General features: G+C 43.8%; 1 protein-coding gene across 3 annotated transcripts in view; it reads left to right on the forward strand.

Moving 5' to 3' along the window:
* frmd6 (FERM domain containing 6) overlaps positions 1-16,619 on the forward strand; it is a 159,379-nt gene that overhangs the window by 87,569 nt on the left and 55,191 nt on the right. For all 3 annotated transcript variants that reach the window (XM_068039098.1, XM_068039099.1, XM_068039101.1), the window contains 2 exons: positions 13,098-13,177; positions 15,054-15,130. In XM_068039098.1, coding sequence (XP_067895199.1) covers positions 13,098-13,177; positions 15,054-15,130 — 157 coding nt within the window. The remainder of the gene's footprint in view (positions 1-13,097; positions 13,178-15,053; positions 15,131-16,619) is intronic.

The following is a 16,619-nucleotide window of genomic DNA, read 5'->3' on the forward strand; positions in this document are numbered from 1 at the left end:
CAGGTTGATAGGTAAATTGGCCATTATAAATTGCCCCTAGTATAGGTAGGTGGTAGAGGAATATAGGGAAGGTGGGGATGTGGTAGGAATATGGGATTAGTGTAGGATTAGTATAAATGGGTGGTTGTATGGTCGGTACAGACTCGGTGGGCCGAAGGGCTGTTTCAGTGCTGTATCTCTAAATAAATACAAAATAGATAAATAAAGTAAGTGAACATCTGGCATTTTAGAATTAATTGATTATGATTTTGCAGAATATACAAGGAAATATATGACTTGTTAACCCCTAAAGCTATAGATTGAGATAATTAATGAAAGTGTAGCAGCTCCCTATTTCGCAAGAAGCTTTAGATAAACAGTTGAAGGGGAGAAATAAACATTTATTGTCAAATCTTAATATCAGTAGGGAAGGGGGATGTAGGTACAAAACCAAGACTTGATTGAAAGTAGTTTTGAGTCCTGAAGGGGACTGAACAAGACATGTTGGATGGGCTCAGTGACCTTTTAACATTCTTATCTGCTTATGTCCTGACCTATTTAGGTTTAGATAAGGTAGACAAAGAAAAGCTATTCCCATTAGTTGGTGGTATAAGGACTAGGGGACACAGAGTTAAGGTTTTGAGCAAGAGTTGCAGGGGAGATGTGAGGAAGATACTTCTTATACAGTGAGGGGGTCATTGGTTTAGGACTATGATCTTTGTTTTGGGAATTGGGTCGAACTGGATGGCTCTGTGGAGAGCTGGCATGGACTTGATGGGCAGAATGGCCTCTTTCTGTGCCATAAGTGACTCTATGAGCTGGAAGTCACTGCCTATGAGGATGGTGGAAGTACAGTTGATGAATGATTTCAGAAAGAAATTGGACGGGCACTTGAGGGACATAAACTTGCAGGGTTACAGGGATAGAGCCAGGGAATGGGACTGATTGGATTGCTCTGCAGACAGCCAACATGCAGTCAATGGCTGAATGCCCTCCTTCTGTGCCATAAATGATCTTATGACTCAATTTAGCCATACTTATACAATGTGAAAGGATGTTTGACTGTATGCACATTGAATTCTCAAGAGAACACTCATTAAACTGGCAGAGTGAAAGAACATTATTTTGATATACTTTGATTTAGTATTATTTATAGTTAAGTAGTAATCATCAGGGCAATTTGGAAAATAGAGTTGACTGGAGCATAGCTATTTCTCTTCAGTACAGGTTGAAGAGATGCAAAACTTGAGGTGCCATAGCATAGTATGAGGGTGTAATTACAGCCTGAAATGTTTACATAGGCAGTTTCCATTTTAAGGTGTGAATTTATATTGCAAAAAGGTTGATGCAAACGTGTGGTAGAGACGTGTCCACAGGAAGTAGGATTTTGTAGATGGAACAGTGGGCATATGTAAGACTTTTTTAAAACCTCATATAGATATGTATCAAATGCATGGGAACCAGTGATGTCTTTTGTAGAGAATAGTGCTTTTGAAATTTATCTAAAATATGTGCGGCAGCCAGCCAGCATGAACAGGGTGCAGTGAACAATCCTTGCACCAGAACTGATCGACCCGAGGCTTGATTGAAATTGGGCCTCGGGTCTCATTTAAATTGAATCAAGTGTGGGGAAGGCCTGATGCTTGTCCCATTCATTGTGACTAATTTTGAAAAGGGGCCCTTTAACAGGCATCAGCCAAGGACAGCTTTAAAAAAAAAAATGGGCTTCAAAAATTTAGTAGGACCAATGAAAAATGGACAGCGCACACTATTTTCTACTCCAATACCTCTGTCGTAAATTGTGGTATTAATCATATCGCAAAACTTTAAACTGGAATGAACATGTTATTTATCTTCTATGTGGCCAGTGCCTGTTTGGGAACCTATTGTACTCTGGGTTGATTTACTTGTGCTTGTTTTAAATGGAATTTACCCTGACTTTGGTTTGATGATGAAAGCAATACATGTGGTTGATGAGAGCTCTGCACTAGCTTGTTGATAATGATTCAAATCATTAACCTTTAACTTTTCAAGAGATTATTTATTTTTTTAAATTCTAAGATTAAATTGTAGATTATGATTTTAAAAAGCTATGCTTAAGTGTTTAGGGATCTTCTGGATCTTAGTAGGCATTGGTGCAATAATTTATTTGAATCTGTTGTGGATGGATGTACATCAATAACAACTTTGTCGTCTTCAAAATTATAATTAGCTAACTTTAAATTTACTAGAAAACATTTCTTACGATTGAAGTGTTGTGAAACATTATGGGAAACAACCTCACTCTGCTCAGACACAGGAGATTCTTTCTTTATCATGTGGCCAAATACTGCCTACTCCAAAGGATTGACCTCCAGTGGTGAGCTGAGGGCATAAAACATACGCAGAGCTCCTTCAGAAAACACAGATGTGAGACTGCTTATTGGTCTGGAATTTCTCTTAAAAACCATCTGTTTAACGTTTCTGTCCAGTGACATATGAAACCACTTTGATTGAAGCAAGGCAAAATGAACTGTGTGCTTAATTTAATTGGCTGACCAGTCTCACTGTGCAACAAGTGAAGGAGGGACATTCTCTGCTCATACTGGATCAATATCGCAAGTCGTGATGAATACATTTTGGAAGCTTTACATTTCTGAGCAAAATATTTTGTTAATTTGAAGATAGCACAGAGGTGTAACATGGTGCTCAATGTGGCTTTGTGTGAAAAGAATGCAGTTCCAATCCATATGTGAACAATACCAACAAGCATGTACAAAAATGAGACACACATTAAATGCTTTTGGAAAAAAATACAGCAATAAGACAGTATTAAAAATGAAATTAATAATGAAACAGTCTGCCACATTTGATGGATGGGACAAACAGTAACTGAATATCTCAATAGTATTGTGTATGAAATAAGTGCATGAACAGTGTCTTGTTTTCCTTTTGTCAATATCATAAATTGTGACAATTACGAAGCCAAGAGAGATCAACTAAATGAGGTTAAAGAGGTTAGCATGAAATATAATAGGTTCAGAGTTGACACAGACTTTAAGAGCAGTCATAGGATATTACTGTTGTAATGCAATTTTTCAATTTGCAAATCATATCTGTGCTAAGTCTTAAAGTTTTATTTGTATCATGCCAGTGCATCTCATGAAAGAAACTAAATTAATGTGAAGATACTACTGTGGTCTACTTTAAACTAAATCAAGATCAACAAATGAACAATAACAACTTCACCTTTAACTCAGAAAAAACATCTCAAGGCACTTAAATGAAGAGCAAGGAAAAAGTGAATGCCAAGCCAAAGAAGGCAATATTAGGAAGGGTGAATAAAAGCTTGGTCAAAGATATGGATTTTAAGCAGGGTCTTAAAGGAGGGAAGGGAATTAGAAAGGGGTTTAGGGAGGGAATTCCAGAGTGTAGGGCCTGAGTGGCTGAAAGCATAAACACTAATTTTGGGGTGAAGGGGCCCGAGAAGTGTGAGGTGATGCATTTTGGGAGGACTAACAAGGCAAGGAAATATACAATGGATGGTAGGACCCTAGGAAGTATAGAGGGTCAGAGGGACCTTGGTGTACTTGTCCATAGATCACTGAAGGCAGCAGCATAGGTAGATAAGGTGGTTAGGAAGGCATATGGCATACCTGCCTTTAGTAGCCGAGGCATAGAATGTAAGAGCAGGGAGGTTATGATGGAGCTGTATAAAACACTAGTTAGGCCACAGCTGGAGTACTGTGTACAGTTCTGGGCACCACACTATAAGAAGGATGTGATTACACTGGACAGGGTGCAGAGGAGATTCACCAGGCTGTTGCCTGGGCTGGAGCATTTCAGCTATGAAGAGAGACTGGATAGGCTAGGGTTGTTTTCCCTAGAGCAGAGAAGGCTGAGGGGGGACCTGATTGAGGTATACAAAATTATGAGGAGCATAGATAGGGTAGATAAGAAGAAACTTTCTCCCTTAGCGGAGGTGTCAATAACCAAGGGGCATAGATTTAAGGTAAGGGGCAGAAGGTTTAGAGGGGATTTGAGGAAATTTCTTTTCACCCAGAGGGTGGTTGGAATCTGGAACACACTGCTTGAAGGGGTGGTCGAGGCAGGAACTCTCACAACATTTAAGAAGTTTTTAGATAAGCACTTGAAACACCATAGCATACAAGGCTACGGGCCAAGTGTTGGAAAATGGGATTAGAATAGATAGGTGCTTGATGGCCGGAACAGACATGATGGGCCGAAGGGCCTGTTTCTGTGCTGTATGACTCTATGACTCTATTCACAAGATGCAAGAATCAGAGAAATGGTGAATTCTGAGAGGTTGGATGAGCAGGACTTGGTATGGGATAGCATAAGGGCAGTAAAGGTTTGGATGAGCTGAGGTTTACAGAAGGTATATGATGGGTGGCCATCCTCAGAATTAGAATAGTCAACCTGGATGTAACAAAGACAAGGATGATGGCTTCAGCAGCAGATGAGCTGAGGTAGGGGTGGAGTCAGGCCATGCTACAGAAGTGGAAGCAGACAGATTTAGTGATGGAAAAGTTATGGGGTTGGAAACTCAACTCGGAATAAATAGGACAATGAGGTTGCAAGCAGGGGATGGTAGCATAGTGATAATATCACTGGGCTAGTAATCCAGACGCCTGGACTAATGCTCCAGGGACATGAGTTCAAATTCCACCATGGCAGCTGGGGACTTTTAAATTTAAATACAATTGATTAATAAATCTAGAATAAAAAGCGAGTCTAATTAATGATCTTGAAACTACCAGAATGTTGTAAACACCCATCTGGTTTATTAATGTCCTTCAGGGAAGGAAATCTGTCGTCCTTACCTGGTCTTGCCTACATGTGACTCCAGACCCACAGCAATGTGGTTCACTCTTAATTGCCCTCTGAAATGACCTAGCAAGCCACTCCGTTGTATCAAATCACGACATAAAAGTCGAATAAGAATAAAAACGGACAAACCACCTGGCATCGACCTAGACACTGGAAATGACAAAGGCACACCCTGCCCAGTCAACCCTGCAAAGTTCTCACGAATATCTGGGGACTTTTGTCAAAATTGGGAGAGCTGTCCCACAGACTAGTCAAGCAACAGCTGACATAGTCATGCTCACCGAAACATACCTTCCAGCCAATGTCCCCACTCCATCACCATCCCAGAGGTGGCAACACAGAGGTATACAGCCAGGAGGGAGTGGCCCTGGAAGTCCTCAACATTGACTACAGACCCCATAAAGTCTCATTGCATAGGGTCAAACATGGACAAGAAAACCTCCTGCTGATTACCACCTACCACCCTCCCTCAGCTGATGAATCGGTACTCCTCCATGTTGAACGTAGAGACGTGGGAGAAGCACTGAGGATGGCAAGGGCATAGAATGTACTCTGGGTGGGGGACTTCAGTGTCCATCACCAAGAGTGGCTTGGTAGCACCACTAATAACTGAGCTGGCTGAGTTCTGAAGGACATAGCTGCCAGACTGGGCATGTGATAGGTGGTGAGAACCAACAAGGAGGAAAAGCTGCTTGACTTCGTCCTCACCAAATCTAGCTGCCACAAATGCATCTATCCTTGACATTGGTAGGAGTGACCTCCGCACAGCCCTGTGGAGATGAAGTCCTGTCTTCACATTGAGAATATTCTCCATCGTGCTGTGTGGCACTATCAACATGCTAAACCACCATCTGCAAGTTCCCCTCCAAGCCACCCACCATCCTGACTTGGAACTGTATCGCTGTTCCTTCACTGTTGCTGGGTCAAAATCCTGGAACTCCCTTCCTATTGGCACTGTTGGTGTACCTACACCATGTGGACTGCAGCGGTTCAAGAAGGCAGATCACCATCACCTTCTCGAGGGCAATTTGGGATGGCCAATAAATGCAGGCCTAACCAGTGATGCCCACATCCCGTGAAAGAATAAAAATAATGGGATGGACTCTGAACAGATCTAGCAGCTCTAAACCAGGCATCAGTGAGGCGCTGTGGGCCATCAGCAGCAGCAGAATTGTATTCAACCACAATCTGTAATCCTACGGTTTGGCATATCCCTCATACTACCATTACCTTCAAGCCAGGGGACTAACCTTGGTTCAATGAGGAGTGTAGAAGAGCATGCCAGGAGTAGCACTAGGCATACCTAAAAATGAGGTGCCAACCTGGTGAAGCTACAACATAGGACTACATGCACACTAAACAGTAGAAGCAGCATGTTCTAAATGGAGCTAAGCAATCCTACAACCAATGAATCAGATCAAAGTTCTACAGTCCTGCCACATCCAGACCAATCAGAGGAGGTGGCTCCACAAACATCCCCATCCTCAATGATGGGGGAGCCCAACTCATCAGTGCAAAAGACAAGGTTGAAGCATTTGAAACTCTCCTCAGCCAGAAATGCCAAATGGATGATCCATTTTGGCCTCTTCCTGAGGTTCCCAGCATCACAGGTGCCAGTCTTCAGCAAATTTGATTCAGTCTACACGATATCAAGAAATGTGTTAATGCACTGGGCCCTGACAATATCCTGGCTGTACGCTGTAGTACTGAAGACTTGTGCTCCAGAACTAGCTGCACCTGTAGCCAAGCTGTTCCAGTACAGCTACAACACTGACATCTACCTGAAAATGTAGTATGTCATGTCCACAAAAATCAGATCAAATCCAATCTGGCCAATTACAGCCCCATCAGTCTATTTTCTATCATCAGCAAAGTTTTTTTAAAATTCGTTCATGGGATGTGGGCATCACTGGCCAGGCCAGCATTTATTGCCCATCCCTAATTTCCCTTGAGAAGGTGGTGGTGAGCTGCCTTCTTGAACCGCTGCAGTCCATTTGGGGCAGGTATACCCACAGTGCTGTTAGGAAGGGAGTTCCAGGATTTCGACCCGGCGACAGTGAAGGAACGGCGATATAGTTCCTAGTCAGGAGGGTGTGTGACTTGGAGGGGAACTTGCAAGTGGTGGTGTTCCCATGCATTTGCTATCCTTGTCCTTCTAGTTGGTAGAGGTCGCGGGTTTGGAAGGTGCTGTCTAATGAGCCTTGGTGCATTGCTGCAGTGCATCTTGTAGATGGTGCACACTGCTGCCACTGTGCATCGGTGGTGGAGGGAGTGAATGTTTGTGGATGGGGTGCCAATCAAGCGGGCTGCTTTGTCCTGGATGGTGTCGAGCTTCTTGAGTGTTGTTGGAGCTGCACCCATCCAGGCAAGTGGAGAGTATTCCATCACACTCCTGACTTGTGCCTTGTAGATGGTGGACAGGTTTTGGGGAGTCAGGAGGTGAGTTACTCGCCGCAGGGTTCCTAGCCTCTGACCTGCTCTTGTAGCCATGGTATTTATATGGCTACACCAGTTCAGTTTCTGGTCAATGGTAGCCCCTAGGATGTTGATAGTCGGGGATTCAGTGATGGTAATGCCATTGAATGTCAAGGGGAGATGGTTAGATTCTCTCTTGGAGATGGTCATTGCCTGGCACTTGTGTGGTGCGAATGTTACTTGCCACTTATCAGCCCAAGCCTGGATATTGTCCGAGTCTTGCTGCATTTCTACACGGACTGCTTTAGTATCTGAGGAGTCACGAATGGTGCTGAACATTGTGCAATCATCAGCGAACATCCCCACTTCTGACCTTATGCTTGAAGGAAGGTCATTGATGAAGCAGCTGAAGATGGTTGGGCCTAGGACACCACCCTGAGGAACTCCTGCAGTGATGTCCTGGAGCTCCGATGTTTGACCTCCAACAACCATCTTCCTTTGTGCTAGGTATGACTCCAGCCAGCGGAGGGTTTTCCCCCTGATTCCCATTGACCTCAGTTTTGCTAGGGCCCCTTGATGCCATACTCGGTCAAATGCTGCCTTGATGTCAAGGGCAGTCACTCTCACCTCACTTCTTGAGTTCAGCTGTTTTGTCCATGTTTGAACCAAGGCTGTAATAAGGTCAGGAGCTGAGTGGCCCTGGCGGAACCCAAACTGAGCGTCACTGAGCAGGTTATTGCTAAGCAAGTGCTGCTTGATGACACTGTTGATGACACCTTCCATCACTTTACTGATGATTGAGAGTAGGTTGATGGGGTGGTAATTGGCCGGGTTGGACTTGTCCTGCTTTTTGTGTACAGGCCATACCTGAGCAATTTTCCACATTGCAGGGTAGATGCCAGTGTTGTAGCTGTACTGGAACAGTTTGGCTAGGGGTGTGGCAAGTTCTGGAGCACAGGTTTTCAGTACTATTGCCAGAATATTGTCAGGACCCATAGCCTTTGCTGTATCCAGTGCCTTCAGTCGTTTCTTGATATCATGCAGAGTGAATCGAATTGGCTGAAGTCTGGCATCTGTGATGCTGGGGACTTCAGGAGGAGGCTGAGATGGATCATCAACTCAGCACTTCTGGCTGAAGATTATTGCAAATGCTTCAGCCTTATCTTTCACACAGATGTGCTGGGCTCCCCTATCATTGAGGACGGGGATATTTGTGGAGCCACCTCCTCCAGTTAGTTGTTTAATTGTCCACCACCATTCATGGCTGGATGTGGCAGGACTGCAGAGTGATGGAAGGTATCATCGACAGTGCTATCAAGTGGAACTTGCTCAGCAATAACCTGCTCACCAGTACTCAGTTTGGGTTCCACCAGGACCACTCGGCTCCATACCTCATTACAACCTTGGTCCAACCATGGACAAAAGAAATTAATTCCAGAGGTGAGGAGAGAGTGACTGCCTTTGACCTCAAGGCAGCAGTTGACGAACCCCCAGCAAAATTCAAGTCAATGTGAAGTGGGGAAATTTCTCCACTGGTTGGAATCATACTTAGCACAAAGGAAGATGGTTGTGGCTGTTGGAGGCCAATTTTCTCAACCCCAGGACGTTGCTGCAGGAGTTGCTCAGGGTAGTGTCCTCGGCCCAACCATCTTCAACTGCTTCATCAATGACCTCCTCTCCATCATAACTTCAGAAGTGGGGATGTTTGCTGATGATTGCCCAGTGCTCAATACTGTTTGCACCTCTTCAGATACTGAAGGAGTCAATGCCTGCATGCAACAAGACTTATGCAATATTCAGGCTTGGGCTGATAAGTAGCAAGTGACATTCAGGCCAGACAAGTACTAGGCGATGACCATCTCCAACAAGAGAGAATCTAACCATCTCCTTTTGACATTCAACAGCATTATCGTCACTGAATCCTCCACCATCAATGTCCTGGGGGTTACCATTGACCAAAAACTGAACTGGACCAGCTATATAAATGCTGTGACTACAGGAGCAGGTCAGAGGCTGGGAATTCTGTGGTGAATAACTCTCTTCCTGACTCCCCAAAGCCTGTCCACCATCTATAAGGCAGAAGTGAGGAGTGAGCTGGAATACTGTCCACTTGCCTGGATAAGTGCAGCTCGAACAACACGCAACAAGCTCGACACCACCCAGTACAAAACAGGCTGATGGATCGCCACCCACCCGTCACCTTAAACATTCATTCCCTCCACCACCGACGCACAGTGTAGAGTAACATGTGCTGTGGATAAAGGGGAGCCCATTGACGTACTGTACTTGGATTTCCAGAAGGCATTTGACAAGGTGCCACGTAAAAGGTAGTTGCACAAAGTAGGAGCTCATGGTGTAGTGGCTAATATATTAGCATGGATAGAAGATTGGCTGGCTCGCAGAGAACAGAGAGTATGCAAAAATGGATCCTTTTCTGATTGGCAGGATGCGATGGGTGGAGTCCTGCAGGGATCTGTGCTGGTGCCTCAACATTTTACAATTTGTATCAATGACTTAGATAAGAGGAGCGATGGTATGGTTGCTAAATTTGCAGATGACACAAAGATAGGTAGGAAAGTATGTTGTGAAGAGGACATATGGAGATTGCAGACCGATATAAATAGGTTGAGTGAGTTGGCAAAAATCTGGCAGATGGAGTATAATGTGGGAAAATGTGAAGTTGTTCACTTTGGCAGAAAGAATAAAAAAGCAGAGTATTACTTAAATGGAGAATGACTGCAGAATTCTGAGGTACAGAGGGATCTAGGTGTGCTAGTGCATGAGTCACAAAAAGTTAGTATGCAGGTCCAGCAAGTAACAAAGAAGGATAATGGAATGTTATCCTTTATTATGAGAGGAATTGAAAATAAAGGTAAGGATGTTATGCTTCAGTTATCCAGGGCATTCATGAGACATCTCGAATACTGTGTTCAGTTTTGGTCTCCTTGATTAAGGAAGGATGTAAATGCGTAGAGAGGTTTACTAGATTGACACCTGGAATGAGCGGGTTGTCTTGTGAGGAAAGGTTGGACAGACTGGGCTTGTTTTCACTGGAGTTTAAAAGAGTGAGGGGAGACTTGATTGATGTTTATAAGATCCTGAACGGTCTTGGCAAGGTGGATGTGGAAAGGATGTTTCCTCTTGTGGTTGAGTCCAGAACTAGGGGGCAATGTTTTAAAATTAGGGGTCGCTCTTTTAGGACAGAGATGAGGAGAATTTCTTTTCTCTCAGAGGGTTGTGCAACTTTGGAACTCTGTCTCAGAAGGTGGTGGAGGCGGGGTCATTCAATATTTTTAAGGCGGAGGTAGATAGATTCTTGTTAGGCAAGGGAATCAAAGGTTTTCGGGAGTAGATGGGAGTATGGAATTTGAAACACAAACAAATCAGCCATGATCTTATTGAATGAGGGAGCAGACTCGAGGGACCAAATGGCCTACTTCTGCTCCTAATTTGTATGTACAGTGGCAGCTGTGTGTACCATCTCCAAGATGCACTGCAGCAACAAGGCTGCTTCGGCTTCACCTTCTGAACTCTCAACCTCTACCACCTAGAAGACCAAGGGCAGCAGACACTTGTGAACACCAGCACCTGCAAGTTCCCCTCCAAGCCACCACCATCCCAACTTGGAACTATATCATCGTTCCTTCGCTAACGCTGGGTCAAAATCCTGCCACTCCTGCCCTATCAGCACTTTGGGTGTACCTACACCACATGGACTGCAGCAGTTCAGGAAGGCAACTCACTACTACCTTCCCAAGGACGATTAGAGATGGGCAACAAATGCTGGCCATGCTACTGACCATTTTTGGTGATGGACATTGAAGTCCCCCACCCAGAGTACATTCTGTTCCCTTGCCACCCTCAGTACTTTTCGAAATGGTGTTCAACATGGTGTTACGACCAACCGCTCAAGACAAAGCCCCCAATCAATATATATAATTCTGATTGCGGTGGGAGAAACGCATTGTTGATTCAGTCCCGTCCCTCCACAGGTCACCTAACATATCACTTTAAACTTTCCAAATTAAAGAAAACCACAGCCAAATTGACCATCCAGCAACCCCGAATGAGGCTAACCAAACCAGGTGTCTTTAGATGAACAAATTAACTGTTTAATTAGAACAACTAAGTTCTTAAACACTACTAAGATATAAGCAACATTTAAAATAGAAAAAAATAGTGTCCTTGCAGAGTTAAGCTCCTGCTGAAGTGGAATCTTCCAACGTGGAACAGTCCAAGGTTGCTTGATGTCCTCACAGCCATCCGGTGGGGGGAAAAAATGGTTATTCAACAGTAGAACAGTCCGTAGTCTAGTTCAGCAGTTGAAATGATGCTCGCCTTCTTCCAGCGATGAATTCAGTAGCTAAAGTAATTGGTTATTTTCTTTTAAGAAATTAATCTGGCTTGATTTATCAGAATTCTGGGAGTATAATAAATACGGTTTAAATAAATCGAGAAAGAGAGCTCTCTTTCCTTCAGTATATGCTGTCAGAACAACTGTCTGTGTGTCTGTTAACTGTGTCTCAAAAGCCAGTCTCAAATGTCAATCACAACACTGTATCTCGTCTCTTCTCGATTTGTATGGATGTTGCCGGGTAACCAAAATACACTTTCACTAACTCCTGTGGCTTGCTGGTTCTTAAAGCAGTACTGATCCTTTTACAGCCTTAAAGGCACACCACATACTTCCCAGAAAAGAAAAATAAATGACAGGATCATAACAATGGAGGAGTACTGATTCATCAGCTGAGGGAGGGCGATAGGTGGTAATCAGCGGGATGTTTGCTTGCCCAAGTTTGACCTGATGCCATGAGACATCATGGGGTCCGTAGTCCATGTTGACAACTCCCAGGACCACTCCCTCCCGACTGTATACCACTGTGCAGCCGCCTCTGCTGGGTCTGATCTGCTGGTAGGACAGGACATACCCAGGGATGGTCATGGTGGTGTCCAGGACATTGGCAATAAGGTATGATTCCGTGAGTATGACTATGTCAGCCTGTTGCTAGAGTAGTCTGTGGCACAGCTCTCCCAGTTTTGGCACAAGCTCTCAGATGTTAGAGGACTTTGCAGGGCTGGGTTTGCCGTTGTCGTTTCCAGTGCCTAAGTCGATGCCAGGTGGTCCATCTGGCTTTATTCCTTTTTGGCCTGTCTGTAGCGGTTTGGTATAACTGAGTGGCTTGCTAGGCCATTTCAGAGGGCCGTTAAGCATCAACCACATTGCTGTGGGTGTGGAGTCCCATGTAGGCCAGACCAGGTAAGGACAGCAGATTTCCTTCCCCAAAGGACATTAGCGGTTAGTGGCGGATGCATGCCTGAGTGCTGATAAACAGCAGGCAGCATAAATATTACGTGTTGCATGAGACAACACCAATAGGCACAAGGGGCGTGATCACATTTCTAACCCAGTGTCTTGACACGGTAAGCTATTGAGGAAGCTTCCAATCATTTTTTACTATTGAGACCTTGTAGTGGTCCAGAAAGGATAATTCCCACCTCTTCCAAACAAGCTAGAATGATGCCCCTGTATTTCAGACTGGTTGTTGGAAAAGTCTTTGAAACATGAAGGGAGCTATTAGACTTCTGCTCCTTTCACTAATGTGAAAGGTAAAGCTGATGAATGAAAGAAGCTGGACTGGCTCTTTGATGTATTGATTTGTGCGTGTAATCGTCACTTAAAAAACTGAAGAAAATCCCTTATCTGTGGTTTCTGAGGCGGAATGGAACTAAAATACAGAGAAAAATATTAATCACAGTTCAACACTGACAGCAAAGGTTAAATTTGATATATCGGTAGTGTTTCCTATTAACTAAAAACTTCCATGTCAACTGTCCATTAACTAATATTTCTTTATTTTCCTTCTCTGACACAGACAATGAACATGTTTATATGGAGCTGATGCAGAAACTCTGCAAGTATTGTCCAAAGGAATGGAAGAAGGAAGTAAGCAAAGTGAGTTGTGCAGCAGCAGAATTATTACCCGCTGTTTCACGACAGCACAAAGACCATATTTGAATCGGCCATATTTTTATTTATATAACTGTACTGCACTCAGGAGTAGGTTTGGTGAATTCTGCTTCCTGCTTCTCTGGTATAATAGCTGGTTTGGCACGCACTACAAGAGTAATACAATTGAAGGCAGTTGATGATGTCCTAAACAGTGAAAGGCTAGTTTGAGTGGTTTGTAAATGTCCTCTGACACCGGAATTGTCATCGCCCTCCTCCCCTTATACAGCTGGGTTTTTTAGATATAGAAAATGTAGTTACATTCTTGTTATACTTTATAATACTGTGAGGTTGATCCTATTGGAAACCCCTCCATTGTGACCTTTTTCAGAAAATAGCTGGTTCTGTGTCTCATGCCAGGAGGGGGAGAGAACACAAGGAGAGAGACAGTACCACAGTGATGATGGTGAGATATATGGACTGAATTTTAATTGTGGCCGCGCTCTGTGGCAGCACGCTTTGAACTTGGCGGCCTTCTGTCATTGAAGTGCCGCCAAGGAGCATCCATGATATCACACTCGGGGGCTCATTTAAATAGAGGGGGCGGAGCAGCTGCCCCTGATGACATAGAGGGGGCGGCCACCATGCCCCCGGCAACAGCGTCTGGCGCCACCACGCAGGCACCGGCAACATTTTTAAAGGGTTTTAAGCCGTTGCAATTAATTTCAATATTTAGAGGTACGTAAGTGTGATTTTTTTTTTATTCAGAAATAATAAAGATGTTGAGGCCCTACCCCAATCCCCGAATGACCAACAATTGGCCTTTTTCTGTACCTGAACCTCCCTCCCCCACCTTCAATATTTTGCCCTACAACTCCTTCCCAACATCCCCTCATCCAATCAAAATTGTTTTCCCTGCTCCTCCACCCCTCCTCGCCCCTCCCCACCAGGTTCTCACCTCAGAACTCCATATGGAGTTCCGAAGGTGTGCGGAGTACGAACGGAGGCCGTAGAATCAGCGTGGGATGGCCGCCGCCTGAAGGTGAGTTTATTTGCATCTCTTTAGTGTTAATTTGCATATTCTGATGAAGGGCCCGCCACCAGGCAGCGGGGGGGAGCTGCACTGAGGTTCCCCCGCTGCTGGTAATATGTGGCGGGCCCTTCTCGACGTTGCGTGTTGAGGTGTGCCTCACACCCCCAGAATTTTACCGGTCCCCTGCGCCCTGATCCACGGCGTCAAGGGGCCTATAAAATTGAGCCCATAATGTGGCAGGAAAGGGCAAAGTTACTCCAAAATACTGACACCATCCACAATATGTTCATTGCACACAATCCATATTGCTTCATCTGGATGAATGTTACTGGAATTGTTAAAAACACATTTCTATTTCGCTGTGCTTTCAACAGCATAAGACATCAGAAAATGGCCGCACTGTCTACTGGCACATTCTTAATATCAGCCTGGCTATCTAATTCAGTTTTTAAATGACAGTTTGTCAGCAAATATAATTTTTATTTACAGCAACACCTAGCGTTAGTGAATGTTTTGCCAAAGATTGTAATATATTTTTGAACATTATGGAGGTGAAATTGGTCAACATCAGTGGTGCAAAATGGGCTGATAGTAGATTAGCTGTTGTTTTTTTACAGCTTGCCCAGTTTTCATTTGCATTGACTTCCCGTTATGTCTAGATGTGAAAAGTTAATCTAATTGGCATGTAATACAAATAATGTTTTGTAATCGAAACAATGAATTCTCCTTGTTCATGTATTTTGCGTTTCATGTATGAGAATATGAATAGACATGCAATGTGAAGAGTTTTGAAGTTCTCCATTGACCGCCTGTGCTGAGGTGTAATTCATTTTTCTGTCCTTTCTGCAGGGCATTGACCAGTTTGGTCCACCTATGATTATTCATTTCAGGGTACAGTACTACGTGGAGAATGGGAGATTAATTGGGTAAGACTAATGTGATTGACAAAGATTAGTAGCTTGAGCTCAGTGAGATGCCTCCTTTACAGTCTTTTGGGCTGTGCAGATTAATGAAGGACTTTTGGTCAAGTTTCACAGTCTATAAATGTTCAGTAATGAAAAATTTCATAGGTTGTGCACCGATGTTCTTATTGCTGCAGTGAGTTTTAAATGCCTCTTCAACCCTGAATAAAGCCAGACCAGTTTTGCCATTTGCTTATGATTTTGCTAATAAATAATTTTACACTATTGCTTTAATACATACAATTCACCAAGATATAAAGGGCAGAAAGAATTATGAAAATTGCCTTGTAAATAGTTCTCTCTCCTCAGACACTGTACCATTCCCTTTCAAAACCTCTATCATCACCCCTCTCTGTTATTGCTAACTACCATGCTGTATGTAGTGTCTTTAACATAGAAAAATGTCCCTGGGTACTTCGCAGAGGTGTGAGCATAAATGGACACCGAACCAAAGAAGGAAAGATTAGGAATTGACAAAAGTTGTTGAAGAAGTGGGTTTTAAAGATGATCTTAAAGGAGGTGGTGGGATATACGAAGGGAATTCCAAAGCATTGAACTCAGTTGCTTGAATGTATGGACACCAATTGTGAGGCAAAGGGAAAGGGATGCACAAGTGACTGAGGCCAGAGGAAGATTTTGGAGAGAGTTGTAGGGTTGGAGGAGGTAACAGAGATAGAGAGCGGCAAGGCCATGAAAAAATGTAAACACAAGGATGTGGCAGGAGCCAATGCAAGTCAGCAAGGGAAATATGATAGGTGTGAGGGATGTGGTGTTGGATAGGATACAGGCAGCAGAATTTTAATGGAGATGATGTTTATGGAAGGTGGAGGATTGGCGGCTGACCAAGAGCATTGGAGTAGTAAAATCTGGAGGTGACAAAGGCATGATTGTGACTTTCAGTAGCAGATGGGCTGAGGTAACTGTGGAGGTGTGTAATACTACAGAGATTAAAATAGGCATTCTTTGTGATGGAAAGGCCAGAAAGCAGTTTGGTTCAGGCTCTGATGTGGCCAGGGATTGGAATGGAGTAAGTGGTGAAGACACCGAGATTATGTCAGGCCAAAGATGATGCATTCAGTCTCCCTAGTGTTTAACTGGAGGTGTTTGCAGATGATACAAAAATTGTTCGTATTTTTGATAGTAAGGAAGAATGATGTAGGCTGCAGGAAGATATCAATGGACTGGTCAGATGGGCAGAAAAGTGGTAAATGGAATTCAATCCAGAGAAGTGTAAGGTAATGCATTTGGGGAGGGCAAACAAGGCAAAGGAATACACAATAAATGGTTGGATACTGAGAAGTGTAGTGGAAGAAAGGGACCTTGGAGTGCATGCCCACAGAACCCTGAAGATAGTAGGGCAGCTAGATAAGATGGTTAAAAAGGCATGCAGGATATTTTCCTTTATTAGCTGAGGCATGGAATATAAGAGCAGGGAAGTTATGCTGGAACTGTT

This window comes from Heterodontus francisci, chromosome 9 (genome assembly GCF_036365525.1).
Source record: "Heterodontus francisci isolate sHetFra1 chromosome 9, sHetFra1.hap1, whole genome shotgun sequence".
Classification (NCBI taxonomy): domain Eukaryota; kingdom Metazoa; phylum Chordata; class Chondrichthyes; order Heterodontiformes; family Heterodontidae; genus Heterodontus; species Heterodontus francisci.